The sequence below is a fragment of the Pelobates fuscus genome, chromosome 4 (assembly GCF_036172605.1).
Source record: "Pelobates fuscus isolate aPelFus1 chromosome 4, aPelFus1.pri, whole genome shotgun sequence".
In the NCBI taxonomy this organism is placed as follows: domain Eukaryota; kingdom Metazoa; phylum Chordata; class Amphibia; order Anura; family Pelobatidae; genus Pelobates; species Pelobates fuscus.
Window position 1 is genome coordinate 137,699,415 of NC_086320.1, and position 18,306 is coordinate 137,717,720.

Genomic DNA, 18,306 nt, shown 5'->3' on the forward strand with positions numbered 1-18,306 from the left:
CGAGGTATATCCATTTATATGAAGCCATTGTGGTACAAAGTTCTAACAGAAAACACAGTGGGAAATAACAGGATGTTCCTCAACACAAAATGGATACAGATGGTTGGATCATTTTCACACACAGGTTGCATGCCAAACTTGGAGCAGATGATTAAAAAAAACCAAAAAAAAAACATGCTTTATTTCTAATTGTTTTTCCAAAAAAAATTAAAGGGACACTGCATGCACCATAACCACTTCAACATATTAAAGTGGTTATGGTACCTGGAGTAAGTGAGTGCTGAGTCCCACATCGCTGACAAATGGTTTACTCACTGTCTAGGAGAAGATGCTTGGTACCTGGCAGCCTGCAATGTGGCCACAAATGATGGAATGGCAGAGAAGGAGTTATCCTCCACTTCACTACCAGGAGTAGTGGGCAGTGATAGGCTGAGGGTGTCAGCTGAGCGCTTTCAGCCAATTGCTGCCTCATAGCACCGCCTCCATCATTCGTCATTGGAGGCGATGCTGCAGGCTGCTGGGGCCAGAGCATCTCTGCTAAATGATGAGTAAATTGCTCCATGGTCCAGTTTACAGTAAGATCCCCATTGAAGGCGTATTCGGCAGTGGACAGGGGAAATCATGGGCACTCTGAATGGTCTGCAGCTACAGAGCCCCATATACAGCTAACAGCTGTCCTGTGTTTTCTGCCAACTTTCTATTATAGCCAGCATTAAGTCTTTTGGCTATTTGAGCTACAGTAGCTCTACTGTGTGATTGGATCAGATGCTCTAGCCTTCTCTCCACAAGTGTATCAATGAGCCTTGGTGCCCATGACCCTAAAGCCAGTTCACCAGTTGTCTTTCCTTGCACCACTTTTGGTATAACCATTACATACCAGGAACACGCGGGTGTTTTTTACATTTTAAAGTTGGGGAGGAGGAGGAGAAGGAGAGTAAATATAGGAGATGCGCCCCGGGTGCCAAATGCTCCCGGTACGCCCCTGCAGGAGATATCAAAGTTTGTGTGGGAAAGTGAATTATCTGTCTTTTATATTTCTATTTAAGCAGTTGAAAAATACATGTGTAGTTCTCTTCATTTGATTTTTGAAATGGTTTGTAACTCTTCACACCATATGTCCAAGGTATTCACATCTGTTTGTCAGAGCAGCTCATTACGTAAAATGGGTTGTTCACTACAATACATAAGGCAAATGGGTAGAAAACGTAATGTGATACTATCTGTTAAGAAGAGAAGATGTTGCAGCTTTCCGTCCAACATTGCTCTCTGTCTATGGTAAGTTTTATAAGATTTTTTTTAATATCAATTCCTCTAAATGTCACAATGACAAATCTCATACATACATATATATATACATATGTTGTTAGTCTTGTTTCTAATGCATGGTGTTACCAGTTGTTTTATTACAGAGCACTTAGATAGAAACAAAGCTGTACATTTGTACTTGAAAACACAAATTATCCCCTTAAAAACCAAGATTCAGTTTGCTACTTTTTATTAGAATTTTTGCCATGTGTGTGTTCACTCTAATTTCCACCTTTCTAATTGTTGCACCAACACATATTATATACTGGAGCTTTATACAGGAAAAAAAAGTGTTTAATTTCATATCTTTCTATCTAAAAAGGGCTGCGCTCACCTGAATATGCATACATTATAGCAAAGGCGTAACTACAAACCACGGGGCCCTGATGCGAAAATTGCCTTGGGGCCCCCCTCCATAGGTCTAACCCCCCATACGTCTACTCACCCCCCATACGTCCACCCCCCCCTCCCCGCACACACATAGACACACACATACAGACACACATAAAGACACACACATACATACATACAGACACACATAAATGCACACACATACATACAGAAACACACATAAATGCACACACATACATACAGAAACACACATAAATACACACACATACATACAGACACACACATAAATACACACACATACATACAGACACACATGCACACACACATACATACAGACACACATGCGCACACACACACACACACACACACACACACACATACAGAGAAACATACATACAGACACACATACACAAACACACACACACACACACACACACATGTATAGAGACACATACCTACTGACACACATACAGACACGCATACACTAACACACACACATGCAAAATATTTAAGTCACCTTCCTGTTTCCTACCTTTTGGGTGCAGGAGGGTGATTTTCCCTGGGGTCCAGTGATAGCTCAGGCTGATGGGAGTCAGAGTTCCCAATCTGACTCCCTCTCCTTTCTCCCGCGCAGCTCTCTCTGATAGCTGGGAGGAATGACCAGGGCTGTCACTTCCTCCCAGCATCTGACGTCGCACTGTTAAAGCGCCGCAGCGTTGACCGGGCCCCCTGGATATTCATTGCCATCAAGTGGCCCTAACAGCATGGGCCCCTTGAACGCACGGCCCGGCAGTTACACCACGCGGGCCGGGGGCCGCAACACATGGCGGTGGGCACCCGGTAGTCCCGCCAGTGCATTACAGGGTGCTGCTGGGGCCAATATATACAACATACAAAATACACAATCCAGCGCACTCGCTTATTCACTAAACAATGATTTAAAATCTCACAGATTGTAATAGTTTTATTTGAAAATGTAACTGAACTATAGTTTAAAAATACATAGGGATTAAGGAGAGAGTGCAGGTAACTTGTTTTTCTTTGGTTTTTACTATATATTGGGGCTGATGTGTACTGTAGTCATTGCAGCCGCCCAGTGATGGGAGTGAGCGCAGGACTTTTCTTTCTGCATTTGTATCCATTTTTTTGTATTACTCAGCCTTGTTACAATGCAGCCGCCCATCCCAGGTGTTCCCTATTAAGGGTTAATAATGTATAGGGGTGTATATAAAAAATACCCCTTTCTGTCTCATTAGAGATTTTTGCCAGAGGCTCAAGGAAGCAAGGCGAATGGTTAGAGTTAGGACCCACCTAGGGGGGGTCTGCCTTGACGTTGGCAGGTGGGCTCATCTTCTCATGGCCATTGGAGGTAACTAAAAAACCTCCATTTGTTTAAAAATACATAGGGATTAAGGAGAGAGTGCAGGTAACTTGTTTTTCTTTGGTTTTTACTATATATTGGGGCTGATGTGTACTGTAGTCATTGCAGCCACCCAGTGATGGGAGTGAGCGCAGGACTTTTCTTTCTGCATAGTTCATATATTGACAACATCAATGTACCCCATTCTTGGCAGATCCTACTCTAATAGCCTAATATCTGCCCTTATATATTTAACCCCTTAAAACCGGAGGGCGTACTATTACGCCCTATTCTAAGCGGCTCTAAACGCCGCAGGGCGTAATAGTACGCCCTCCGTTTTTTTTTTAACTTACCCGGTCGCCGGCGATCCCACGCCGGCGATCGCGGTTGGGGGACTCCCAGGGAGCCCCCCGCGGCCCATCCGACGTCCTGCAGCCCCCCCCTTCCCCCCTCCGGCCATGTGAGAGTGAGGTCCTTGCGAGGACCTCCCAATCACATGGCCGGGTTAGCTGCCTGGTGCATTGCCAGCAGGGGGACTGCCTGTAATGACAGGTAGTCCCACCGCTGGCTGGAAATAAAATAAAATTAATTAAATAAGTGTAAAAAAATATATATATATATACTTAGATCTAAGTATATTTATACACATATGCAAACACACACATACACTGTCTAGGTGTATTTTACTATTAATATATATATAATTATATGTATATATATTAATATCAAATTACACGTAGACTGATACTGATTAAATATATATATAATTATTGTTATATATATATATATTTATATGTAATATAAAAAAATATGTAAATACGTTAAATAAAATTAAAAAAAATAATTAAAACAAATAATTACAAAATATATAGATGTGTGTTATTTCGTTCTAACTGTATTGTGATATTAATATATATATATATATATATATATATATATATATATATATATATATCAAAATACACATAGAACAAAATAATGTATATATCTATATACATATACATATATATATATATATACACACACACACACATATATATATACACATACATATATAAATTCTACATATATATTTATGTAATATTTTTACATAATTAGGTATCTTAATTAATTACAATTAGCGGGACCTGGCTGACAACCCATGCCGAAAGTATAGGGAATTTAATTTGCTAGCACTATCTTTAACCCTATAACTTTCCAAGACACCATAAAACCTGTACATGGGGGGTACTGTTTTACTCGGGAGACATCGCTGAACACAAATATTAGTGTTTCAAAACAGTAAAATGTATTACAATGATGATATCGCCAGTAAAAGTGACGTTTTTTGCATTTTTCACGCACAAACAGCACTTACACGGACGATATTATTGCTGTGATACTTTTTACTGTATTGAAACACAAACATTTGTGTTCAGCAAAGTCTCCCAATTACAACAGTACCCCTCATGTACAGGTTTTATGGTGTTTTCAAAAGTTACAGCGTCAAATATAAGGCTTGTGTTTCATTTTTATCACATTCAAATTCGCCAGATCGGTAACGTTGCCTTTGAGACCCTATGGTAGCCCAAGAATGAAAATTACCCCTATGATGGCATACCATTTGCAATAGTAGACAACCCAAGGTATTGCAAATGGGGTATGTCCAGTCTTTTTTAGTAGCCACTTAATCACAAACACTGGCCAAAATTGGCGTTTTTTGCATTTTTCACACACAAACAAATACTAATGCTAACTTTGGCTAGTGTTTGTGACCAAATGTCTACTAAAAAAGACTGGACATACCCCATTTGCAATACCTTGGGTTTTCTACTATTGCAAATGGTATGCCATTATGGGTGTAAATTTAATTCTTGGGCTACTATACAGTCTCAAAGGCAACATAACCAATCTGGCGAATTTCAATTTCAAATGTAACGTGCTATATTTGACCCCGCAACTTCCCAAAACTCCATAAAACCTGTACATAGGGGGTACTGTTTTACACGTGAGACTTTGCTGAATACAAATATGTGTATTTTATTGCAGTAAAAGCAAATAGTATTATGACATTGACAGTTAAAATGTCCTGTAGAACTAAAAAAATAACATTTCTTATTTTCTCCCATTTTTTTCATATTAAATTATATTTCATAGCTAAATATTTGACAATAAATAAAAGCCCTGTTTCCCCTGAATAAAATGATATATAATAAGGGGGGGTGCATTTAATATGAAAGAGGTGAATTGCGGTTGGACAGACATATAGCGCAAATGCCAGGTTTTGTTTAGGTTTTGTTTTGTTCACAATGTGTACATTTGGCTCAGTCCTTAAGGTGTTAAAAAAACAACACACATTTCTCACCGTGGCAATAATAACATGCATTTAATTAGTGCATCTAAAGAGAGGTAATTCAAAGTAAATTCCATTATGTGTCCTGATTTACAGAGTACATCATATGTCTAGGATTTCAGTTTATTTTTAGTTGTTCAGTTGTTACAAGTCACAAAATAAAATGAAATTTTATGTTTGTCTTCTCAGTTTAATAGCCATCAAAGAATACACATGCACGTTCTATGTTTACTAAAGCAGAGTATATACACATCTATATGGCGATCAAACTGCCAATCTCTTCTAAAAATTGTAGTACAATTTTGTGTTTTCTACATACACATATATAACAATTATAACAAAATAATTTGAATGTGTATTTTCCCCCTCTGCTGATAAATCATCTTGATTTAAAGCTCGGTTTCAGCTCCATCACAAATCGTGTGCTAATCACCTTCTGCAGCCAGTGATCGCTAATCAAGCGGCTTGCAGGGAGCTCTGATTGGGTTCTTCTCAGACCCTGTGGGTCTTCTTTTGCTTGATGACTTCAGTAATAGTAAAGTAACATGGAAGCTCAGCCGATGATAATTCAAAGGGCTGTGCAGCACTCACTTTGAGTACTTCACACAGCTCATCGGTCAGTGTGGGGTCATTAATTGCGACCCCAGATGACAGATGAGAACTCCAGGTATCAAGTGATATCTGGGATTTCCCAGTAACCAGCAGGGAAATGGCCCCTGCTGCTAGAATGTCACATGACAGAATTATTCCATCATCGGGAGTTAAGGGTAGAAAAACCATGACAGAATAATTCCATCATACGTGCTTAAGTGATAACTTGGAGATTGCCTTAAAGTGACACTATTGTCCCCCTTCTCCCCTCCCCCCCCCAAAAAAAAAATCAATGTTTAGTAGTTATACTCCCAATGAAAACATGCAAAACTGCTTACAAAAGCCACAGATCTTTTGTCTGAAGTTTTGCATGCCCTCCCTTTTTAACCTAGCCAAGACTATCTGTGGCTGTCCAATCACAGATTTCCCAATTCAGCTCAATAGAAGTCTTTGCAAGGCCGGTGCTCTGAGCAATTGCCTACGTCTTGATTTTAACTCCACTGAGCTAAAGAAATCAGGAAGTAACAGGACCTGTTGTCTGACTTACTGCCACTGGGGTGTAACCAGGGTAATTTATAAATGTGCCAAATTCTAGCAAAATCTGCTCTTCTTGTAAAATGAGAAAAGAGGATACACTCTTCACACATAAAAATTTCAGCAAGCTAAAACCACAAAAACAACAATAGCATGCTTGAACTTTCCCCCTCTTAATTGATTTTGACATATATAGTTGCTGACTGGCAAACACTAAATAGAACATTGTGAATAGATAGAAGAACCGTCTCTTCACAGTCAATTTAAGAATAAAATAGCCTAACTGCTACATTTCTCCAGTTCAGCTGTGCTGTTATTTCACCTACTCTGGATTTATATTTGAAATTCTCAATGAATTCACTTTAGTAAATAACCCTGCAGGATATTGAAAGATAAACAATGAATGTTGCAGTTACAAGCGCAACAGAACTTATTGTATCAGTTTTGATTGAGAGGTTCGAACAGGCACTGCAATTTCCGTAGAGTATTTACTTGTATATGTTTTGTTATCTTTTTTGAACTCAATTTTATTTTTATTTAGTTTGAACTTTGAAGCATGTCTGCTTTATAGTGGGGGACATGCAGTTAATATATACTGAAGTGTTATGTTTTTGAAATTAGCAACATTCTATATAATCCACTTAGGTTTTTTTCAACAGTATTATTTGTTGTTACATTTTAAACATTTTTATTATATCTGTGCTCTACTTCCATGTATTACAGAGGGCATATCACGGTATGTTGTGTCTTTGACAGTTACTTTAATTCCCGTGTTTCCTAGAACTTTCACCTAGTGAGAGACATTGATTGTGTAGTTGATGTTGTCTGTGTGTGTTTGTGTAGTGAATGCTGTGTCTGTGTTTGTGTAGTGGATGGTGAGTGTGTTTGTGTAATGGATGCTGTGTGTGTGTAGTAGATGTTTCTTTATATTGGACAAATGCTGTGAGGGGGGTGTTTTTTGTTTGTTTGTTTTTTTACTTAATACAAAATGTGCTATTATTTATCCCCCCCCCCTCCTTGCCTTTTACATGTAGCCAGGGAGGGGGGGATACTGGATTTCCTGGTGGTCCGGTGGCTCAGTTGGTTGTAGAGCAGAAAGGGATCCAGCAGTTTCCATCTTCCCTTCCGGCAGCCAGAACTCAACTTCTATTGTGTGAAAGTGCCGGAGCTCAATGTGTCCTCCGCTCCTCTTTAAAACCAGAAGGGTCCACAGGGATATATATATGGCGGGGGCCCGAGCATGGAAAGGATTGTTAGCACAGAGGCTATGACTGCTGGGCCGTGATAACCATCATGGTTGTCATCCCCTGATGGCAGCCCTGCTGAATTGTAATATATATATATATATATATATATATATATATATATATATATATATATATATATTAAACAATACACAAGATCCAGCGCACTCTCCTATCTACTAAACAGCAACTCCAATGCTGACAGACTTTATTAGTTTGTAAAAGTTCATTGACGTTGTGGCAGGCTTATGCAATGTATGATCATATAATGTAACTAAATCCCCATTTTTTTGCCTAGATTAGGTGTTTTTAAAAAAAACTTTTACAAACTAATAAAGTCTGTCAGCATTGGAGTTGCTGTTTAGTAGATAGGAGAGTGCGCTGGATCTTGTGTATTGTTTATTGTATAATATGGCCCCCAGCAGCACCCCATTTAAGCATGTTTAGGTGAGTGCAACCATCCCCCCATGTTTCATATATATATATATATATATATATATATATATATATATATATATATATATATGGTGGGTAAAGCTATAATTTAAGCACATACTTGTTGATTTGACACTATTTACTATTATATAATCCACTTTACTGACAGCAGACATTGTAATCCACGAATGGACCTATCCACTTTAGGTTTCCATGCTCCTTCAAACTGAGGCCTACTGACCTATCATGGCAGGGAATGTGGCTGATTTCCTGCTTCTGAAAAGCCTTGCAGAGCCCCTCTTTGGACCGGTGGGGTTTATCTCGGTCCCCACTAGGGAAAAGCTTGCTATGCAGGGAGAAGAAATAGCAGTGGAGCATTTCTGTACACAAAACTGACTACATTAACCATGGCTGCCAAAACCAGTTTGCAGCGACCAACACCACAGCAGTCTGCATATATGGAGACTTTTAACCAGGCATTTAAAATATATGCAACCGATTCTGGGCACAGTTAGTACAACTTTCCCTTGCTACGAACCTGGACCACCCTATGGAATGGGCCTCCTCTTGGACGCATGGCAAGTCTCAGACCCACAGGATGACCAGTTTCAGTTAATGCTTACCTATGCCATGAGCCTTTGGAAGGTCTCCTGCACCGCTCAAATCCCAGGAGTTTCTGTCTGGATGGACACGTCGAGGAAGGAGGTTTACACACTGAGGGTGGACAGATCAGTAGGCGATGAGTGGCTAGTATTGGGGCCTGGGGCTGTTTCAAGCATATTTTATATGTTATTTAATATTATATGTATTTTATACAAAGAGTCAGGATTTGGAGCAAATGTAGCATATTCTCATCAAACCAGGAAGTAGCCTGAGCCTGTTATGCAATATTGGATTTACCATTATTATCTATGGGACCCTGAGCATATCTGATAGGAAGTTGGCAACAGGTGTTTACAAGAGATCTTTTCACGAAAATAAATGAATGAAATTGCTGTACATACTAACAGAAGCAGCTGTGTGTCATCTGTTGCCTTGCTTAAAAGGTCTATTAGTATTTTTGTTCATAAATGATACCATTTGGTGGCCTCAGGAGAAGCCTTCTCACAAAAACGTACATCTTATGTCTGTTTTCTGTGAGGAACCTTTAAGTATTGTGGTGTGAGGCAACTTTACATGCTTCTTAGCAGGATGCAGAAGGTGCGGCTATCATGGTAAAAGCCATACAGGTCACAGCTGGGTAGCTGGTGCATTGCCAAGCAGTGCTGGAGGCTGAGAGCTCCCGGGAAAATCAGGGAAACCTACCTCCTCACTCTCCGTGAGAGAGGCTGGCAATTGGGCCCAGTTTTTCACAGTTATGTGAGTTTCTGCACCCTCCCGCTGTCTGGGATATTAATTTATTAATAACATTTTTTACCAGGAAGAATACATTAAGATTTCTCTAGTTTCCAAGTCCTTGGTCCACAAAATCCTACAAAGCCCTGTACAAAGCAATAGAGCAGAAACATGGAAAACAGAGGCAGATAGCTACAGCACATCCACTCACAGGGTTATTTACCAGAGTGAGAATTCAAAGTGAATTTCAAATTTAAAGCCAGAGTAGCTCAATGAAAAGCATAGCTGATTCTGACTGAATGTTTCTAGTTTGACTAGTTTAACACTAAATGTGTCAATCTTTATTTTATTTGTGCTTAGAGAGAACAGAGATGTCTACATCGCCACAACAGCAGGTGTAGGCAGGCATATAAACACATCGTAACATAGGCATAGCAATAAAAGACTTTGCATACTTTGCATTAAAGATACCATATTGTGGTACAAGTCGTTAGGTACAGTGAAAGTAACTATGCACAATTTTTTTTTATAGTGGACTAGAGCGTTATAACGAGTTGTCTCCTTTATGACTGGGGGAATGCCAGGCTAGAAATGGCATTGCCAATGTTGTGGGGATGCGTTGGTTTGTACGCTTGGGGCCTATAGGGTAATTGTCCTCCCACCTGGTGTTGGTGTAGCAGGGCCCTGTTTAGCTATTCTGTGTGTTTGGTCGCCCCCCCATTTGTTTGGTAAATTGTAGTGATGAAAGCGTGTTGTCCTGCCATAGTGGTCTAGTGGACCCTCGATGCTCTATGGTGGTAGGGTCTCTCACATCCCCCATTAGGCAAGGTCGGTTGGGGTGCCTCTCTGCCTGGCTAGAAGTTCAACTTCTATACGGAGTGGCGTCGTAGGTCGGAGCAAGGGTGTCTATGTGGTCTTTGGGACCTGTTTAAGGTGGTCGTGTGTATTGGCTATGTGTCGGGTTCCCAGTGTGGTATGTGGCGCTCCATGATGTGCTGTGCTCCTTTACCCTGGAGCACTCGGGGGGAGGGGGGGGGGGGGGTGTATAGACGTATCGCGGAGCTGCCGCCTGGTGGCTTAGGCCTATTAGAGAGAGTGGTGATGGTGAAGTATATGCGGACTTCAAAACAGAATTAAAACATAAACATAAATTATAACTTGAATGCTTTCTTAGTTGAAGAAGTTCAGGTAAGTCTCTTATCCCTTCCCGGCTCAAGCGTGGGTTTGGCCGTGGCCGCTCTTGCGGGTGTGTGTCCTTGGGAAGTGGGTTTAACACTAAATTTGAAATTCACTTTAGTGAAAAATCCTGTATACTTCAATCGTAAAACAATAGATAACAGGGTCCTTTAAAGTGATAATAATTAGCAGGAATTTAAAGTGAATTCAAAACTAAATTTAAAAAAATTAGGACAAAATAGCAACTTAGTAACATTTTCCAAGAACGTTCTGTTTTCAGTTCAGCTATTCAAGAAATGAGTTTTGAATAACCCTGCATATATAAAAGCTACCCAACAGCACATCACAGGGCTAAATTAAGCCCACTATGTATCATAATAAATTACAAGGGAGGGAAGGATATGAAAGACAAATCCTCCAATTTATTTATTATAAACCAGCTCTATGAAAAATGTAACATATACATTCACTCTTAAAGATGTTTCTTTAAATATAAACTTTGCGAGAAGAGGCAGTGAGATAGGAGGTGGGTGGGATGTAGGATGTAAGGGGAGATGGGTGAAAGATGGTGGACAGCACTAGGGAGTAAAGTACTAAGTATTTTTTTAGAAAGTTAATCAATGGAATATATAAGGTGTATTTACAATATGTCGCATACGCATTGCTTTATTCAATAGAATATATCAAAATGTAGATGGTATCTACTCTTGACCAACAACCTTTAAAGATACTAGATAAATGGAAAAAAATACTTAAATATTGACATAACTGAGAACGAATGGTGTTCGTCTCTTAAAGACACCCGTAAATATATCCATTGCCAGAACTTGAATGCCAATATAAGATTATGTACAAATGGTATTTGACTTCACATAAATTAAGCGAATTAAGCAAATTCCCCATTGCTGGCGCTGTGGTTACATAGATGGAACACTTGTTCATATATGGTGGCACTGTAACTCAGTCAAATGTCTCTGGGAGTGGTCTTTTGAAATACTTAAATGCTTATTCAATATTACAATTAAAAAAGGCCCTGATACAGCATTGTTACATTTAAATTGGAAACTTCCTTCCATTTCATCCAAGTGCCTGGCAAACCACTGCTTTTTGGCGGTTAAGATATTTATAGCAAGACAATGGAAGTCGTATCTTCCTTTTCAGAGGAGTCAGTTAATCAACCAAATTTTATTCCACCTCCGAATGGAAAAAAATTTACCGGCCTCCTCTATACATCTTATAAATAAACAAGACCAATACATTAACTGGATTCGAATTCTGGAAGACAAATGAACTATTTTAGTTTCTGATAGATAAATACATTCCCAAGGATGTTTATTATGATATTTCAGACTGACCACTGCCCATATTTATTCCTACAGGAGTTCTAAATGATACATTTTATATTTTTATAAAGATATTCTTAGCTGTCTAGTTGGTGAATCAATCCTATACTTTAGACTAGAACCGCTTTAATAAATGCAATATTATATGTTGTTATTGCCACACTTGTTTTTGTCTTGTATGTAAATGTGCATTAGTGCTGTTATATGTACGATAAAATGAGAAAACATTTCAATAAAGATTATTATAAAAAAGAAAGAAATAAATAAAATGTAGATGATATAGCATTCACTTTAAAACAAAATCACTTTCAATAGCTTTTGGAATAGGCAGTTACATGAGTCTTGTAGCCGTGACAGTGTCATCTTGTACCATTTGCACTTGTTCATGTTTTGTGCATTGTATGTTATGCCCTTAGTTGTTACAAACCAGAAATTTCAATTTAAACCTTGTAGACAAAATAGACCCTGACCTTTCTTAACAACGGCTACAGTCCGAGCATCTTTGTCTCCCCGCCATGATGCCATTTGGTTAAGGGTCGGAAATAGTAGGCTGCACAGCATATTTTATTAAACCCCGCAGACCCTGCCCTAGCAACCCAGACAGTAGGTAGGGGCACCCACCACTGACCCACTCTGAAGGTTTCACAACTAGACCTTGACTGTACGAGACAAGTCATATGTTAACACGCCATTAGACATCAAAGCCCTTTACCCTATCGGTTCACATACTCTCAGTCACGCTGCACAGGAGCGTGGGGTGTTATTTACAGTATAAGACAATGCTTAACTAACAAGTAAGCCATAACTAGCCTTATAATAACACTAGACATTATACTAAAACAACTAAGTTTGATTGTTGGTCTTTAATATAAAAAATAGTGCAATGTTTTATCTGATTTATTGTTTTACTGATATGCCTTGCAACTAATATTTGTTTTCTCACAATCTACCATATACTGGCATGTACATCTTTCTATGCACTGCAAAAATTAAGAATAAAAAAAAAAATAGCTTTTAGAATATGTCGATAAAAAATTATCTCTAAACTATATTTTCAGAAGGAACCAAGCTCCTTATGTGTATTACTGGGAACTGAGCAGCATTGCTGACTTAGAGAGTGTTTGCTGCTGCAATTGCCCTCTTTGATGGCAGTCACTCTTTAATGGTTTGGAATTGGTGACCAACCTGAGGAGTTCTCAAACAATTTTTTAGGACTTGATCCCAGATTTGGACACTCTCTAGGGTGAGAATAAACATATGATTTCCCATAGGCCTCATTCACAAAGTCCTAGTCTGATAACCAAAATAGATGTCCATCTGAAGGTGACAACAAACCAGAAGGTGTATTTTATATAGGTTATGAAATATTGCGAAATTTGATGGTATGCAAAAAAACAACGTATTGATACAGGGAGTGCAGAATTATTAGGCAAATGAGTATTTTGACCACATCATCCTCTTTATGCATGTTGTCTTACTCCAAGCTGTATAGGCTCGAAAGCCTACTACAAATTAAGCATATTAGGTGATGTGCATCTCTGTAATGAGAAGGGGTGTGGTCTAATGACATCAACACCCTATATCAGGTGTGCATAATTATTAGGCAACTTCCTTTCCTTTGGCAAAATGGGTCAAAAGAAGGACTTGACAGGCTCAGAAAAGTCAAAAATAGTGAGATATCTTGCAGAGGGATGCAGCACTCTTAAAATTGCAAAGCTTCTGAAGCGTGATCATCGAACAATCAAGCGTTTCATTCAAAATAGTCAACATGGTTGCAAGAAGCGTGTGGAGAAACCAAGGCGCAAAATAACTGCCCATGAACTGAGAAAAGTCAAGCGTGCAGCTGCCAAGATGCCACTTGCCACCAGTTTGGCCATATTTCAGAGCTGCAACATCACTAGAGTGCCCAAAAGCACAAGGTGTGCAATACTCAGAGACATGGCCAAGGTAAGAAAGGCTGACCACCACTGAACAAGACACACAAGCTGAAACGTCAAGACTGGGCCAAGAAATATCTCAAGACTGATTTTTCTAAGGTTTTATGGACTGATGAAATGAGAGTGAGTCATGATGGGCCAGATGGATGGGCCCGTGGCTGGATTGGTAAAGGACAGAGAGCTCCAGTCCGACTCAGACGCCAGCAAGGTGGAGGTGGAGTACTGGTTTGGGCTGGTATCATCAAAGATGAGCTTGTGGGGCCTTTTCGGGTTGAGGATGGAGTCAAGCTCAACTCCCAGTCCTACTGCCAGTTTCTGGAAGACACCTTCTTCAAGCAGTGGTACAGGAAGAAGTCTGCATCCTTCAAGAAAAACATGATTTTCATGCAGGACAATGCTCCATCACACGCGTCCAAGTACTCCACAGCGTGGCTGGCAAGAAAGGGTATAAAAGAAGAAAATCTAATGACATGGCCTCCTTGTTCACCTGATCTAAACCCCATTGAGAACCTGTGGTCCATCATCAAATGTGAGATTTACAAGGAGGGAAAACAGTACACCTCTCTGAACAGTGTCTGGGAGGCTGTGGTTGCTGCTGCACGCAATGTTGATGGTGAACAGATCAAAACACTGACAGAATCCATGGATGGCAGGCTTTTGAGTGTCCTTGCAAAGAAAGGTGGCTATATTGGTCACTCATTTGTTTTTGTTATGTTTTTGAATGTCAGAAATTTATATTTGTGAATGTTGAGATGTTATATTGGTTTCACTGGTAAAAATAAATAATTGAAATGGGTATATATTTGTTTTTTGTTAAGTTGCCTAATAATTATGCACAGTAATAGTCACCTGCACACACAGATATCCCCCTAAAATAGCTATAACTAAAAACAAACTAAAAACTACTTCCAAAAATATTCAGCTTTGATATTAATGAGTTTTTTTGGGTTCATTGAGAACATGGTTGTTGTTCAATAATAAAATTAATCCTCAAAAATACAACTTGCCTAATAATTCTGTACTCCCTGTATAGCTGGTGCAACATTTGTTAATATAATTTGTCACAGATTCCTTAACCATTCTACAAAGACACACATACCAGTTTTTCTATGTTAGCCATTCAGTCAATGGATGAAGATGAACAGATGGTGTCTTCCATACTTTCCTGCACAGCTGTTGTAAGCAGACACCTGCCATACATTTCTCCCTGTTATGGCTTTCTGCAGGATATGGAGAAGGGAAGACATTTAATTCTAATTCTACATTTAATTTTAATTCTTGAATACATTTAGATTGGAGCATCACGTGATAAAAAGGTTAGCACATTATAGGCGTTTTTTTTAATGTTTTTTGAAAGGCGTAATTTTTAGTGAAGTTATGGCCCCCTCTGTATAGACTGGTCTTGCAACTGACTGTGACCATATATATCATGGAATACCTTATGCATGAAAATAATTTATTTGTGTTACTTGTAATACTGTTTATTTGCATGCACACAGACACAGACCATTTACGTTAATTTGCTTTGGAGTTTTTCTTTAAAATCATACTTAAAAAACATCTTTATTTTACTAGTGCATTGCCAAGATCACAAAGAAATAAGGACATGTCAAAAGAAAAGATAGCATTGCAGAGTGTCATAAGAAAGCATGTTTTACATGTCAAGACTACGCACTTTTTTTTTTTTTAATGAAAAGAAAATATGAAACAAAACTAAAATAACAGGCAGTAGGTGCCACTGAGTATGTTATGGTGGGCTACAGCATATGTTCTGCATGCACAGAGAAATAGGGTAATTAAAAGTATCAAACATAATGATTGAAATCATATGGTAAAGAAAGCCATGCTTAAGGGGGAGGGGGACTGCCTTAACACAGCACAGTCAGGTTGATTAGGAAGCCCCAGTTGGCACTAGCTTTAAGGTGTTAAGGCTGGAAAGCCACTTTCAGTTCAGCCCTCCCTGCCTCCCTATACCAATAATAGAGGACATCCAGTGTCTTTAAAATTCCCTATAGGAAAGAATTGAATCAATGCTTTCCAATGGAAAAGGTCAAATGTGTGCATGCAGATCAGGTTCCTCCCATCACTGATGATGGAGAAGGTGGAAAGCGATAGATAGAAGTCCCTCGGCGCTGGAATCAGGTAAGTGAAAAATAGTTTTTTAGCCCATTATTTGCCAGTGGGGAGAAACACTATAATGTTACGAATAAAGTTTTATATTCCTAACACGATAGTGTTACTTTAGGGGGTTTGGTGCTTAAATGGCATTCACCCATATTTCATGCATCAATATACTAATATGCAGAAGGAAGAAGAGAGAAAAGGAGAAGACAAGTCACTAGGTTATAAGCAGGGAGGGTGGTTAGGGTTAGAAAAGGATTTAAGAATAGGATCACGGGATGCTCATGGTTGTGGGGCTTAGCATCAATGTAAAGAGTTGTAGCCGTTTAGCCATAGGCATGGCCGGTGCAAGGATTTTTGGGTACATAGGCGAAGATGCATCCGCCCCCTCCAAAAAAATAACCTCTTCACCTATGTGCCTCTTAACCAGCCCCTCTCCCCTCCCCGTCCATTAGTGGTCCCCTCCCTTCCCCATAGTGTTCCTCTCCCCCCTCTTTTCCCTGTCCCTTGGTGTTTTTCTCCCCTACCTGTCCCTTGGTGCACCTCCACCACCTTAGTGGTCACACTCCCCTTCCTGGTGTGCCTCCTACCTTTCTTGTAGCATTGCCGAGTGGAGCAGATCCCCTACAAGAGCTTCAGTTTTCTGTACCCAGCCAGACTGACAGGAAGTGCTCTCTCAGTGAGCACCTCCTGTCAGTCTGGCCGGGTACAGGAAACAGACGCTCCTGTACCGCGCACCACCACGCTACACTCAGTGGTGCATACACACTGACAGTCACACGCACTGAATGACAAACACACAGATGTCACTGACAGACACAGACTCACTGATCTGACACACATTCATTGACAGACACACACACACACTGACAGACACACTCATTGACAGACACACTGATAGTCACAAACATACTCTCACTGATTTGACAGACACTCACAAACACACACACACTCATACACTGACAGACACACTCATACACTCACATGCACAGTGATACAGTCACATACACTCACATGCACACACACATACACTCACGTGCACACACACACTCACTCACAGACACTCACTCACTCACTCATTCAGACACACACATACACTAACACACACAGACATACAGTCACTAAATATTTTTATAATTCAATATTTTCCACCCAGCCTCCCTACCTGGAGAACTGGCGTGGATCTGTTCCTGGTGTGGTATAATCAGAGGTGGCAAGGGAGCTCTTATGTCCTTGCTCTGCTCCCTCGCAGGCTGTATACTGATGACGGGAGTCAGAATATGACGTCATATTCTGGCTCCCGCGGCATCAGCAAACGACGCGTGAGGGAGCAGATCTTCCTCCCCGCCTCTAATTATACCACAGCCGTGCCGGGGAGTCCAGAAGGTGGCCTGGCAGGAGGGAGCGCTTCCCTCCTGTCGGTCACTGATATCTTGCGCCCCCCAGAGCCAGTGCGCCCTGGCCGTAGGTGTTAAATTGAAAGGTTAGGGTTAGTAAGGGCACTTTGTTTTATGAGGCTGCTTAGGTATATAAAGTCAGGAATAAAGGAACATTCACAGCGCCATAAGCACCACAGCCTTGCAATACCCCATTGTAAGGAGTCAAAACATCTTAGAATAATTTGACTTCCTATCTAGGTTCCACCAGGCAGTTGCATACTTGTTCGGCGGGTATGTCCCATGCCCTAGGCACCACTTGAAGGGGGTACCGTATCATAGCCAAATTACCCATTAAGGGCCTGAATTCCCAGCCTGCATTCTGACTTCCTCACAGAGCCCACAAGGCCACCGGGGAATCCACCAAACCACCAAGGAATGTGTTTGTATCCCCTTTCTACCCAGGAGATGAGCAGGATGGGGCTTGATGTTATATTTAAAAAGGCATTACAGTGTGGAAAACTGCATTTAACACAGTCTCCCCACATACCACATATTGTCACTCTTTCCACACGCAGTCCCCATCCATTGTCACTTCCTCACTCATTCTTTGACGGTCACTCACCCTCCCAACCATGTCACAATCACCACCCCTCACCCTGTCAAGATCACTCCCTCACTATCACACTCACCCCACTAACTCTGTCGTACTAACCTCCCAAAATTGTCACATTCATCTCCCCTCTCACCCTGCCACACTAACCCCGTAACACTTACACCTCAATCCTGTTATGCTCACCCCCTTCATTCTGCCACACATGCTTTCATACTCACCCCCAACAGTGCCACAAAACTTGTCACACTTA

The 18,306-nt window shown here is 40.3% G+C and overlaps 2 protein-coding genes across 2 annotated transcripts in view; both read left to right on the plus strand.

Annotated features, from left to right (window-relative positions):
- The window catches only part of CNDP2 (carnosine dipeptidase 2), a 101,789-nt gene that overhangs the window by 73,508 nt on the left and 9,975 nt on the right, over window positions 1–18,306 (plus strand). The window lies entirely within an intron of this gene.
- The window catches only part of LOC134608636 (beta-Ala-His dipeptidase-like), a 78,646-nt gene continuing 61,530 nt past the window's right edge, over window positions 1,191–18,306 (plus strand). The window contains exon 1 of the mRNA XM_063451621.1: window positions 1,191–1,275. Coding sequence (XP_063307691.1) covers window positions 1,237–1,275 — 39 coding nt within the window. The 5' untranslated portion in view covers window positions 1,191–1,236. The remainder of the gene's footprint in view (window positions 1,276–18,306) is intronic.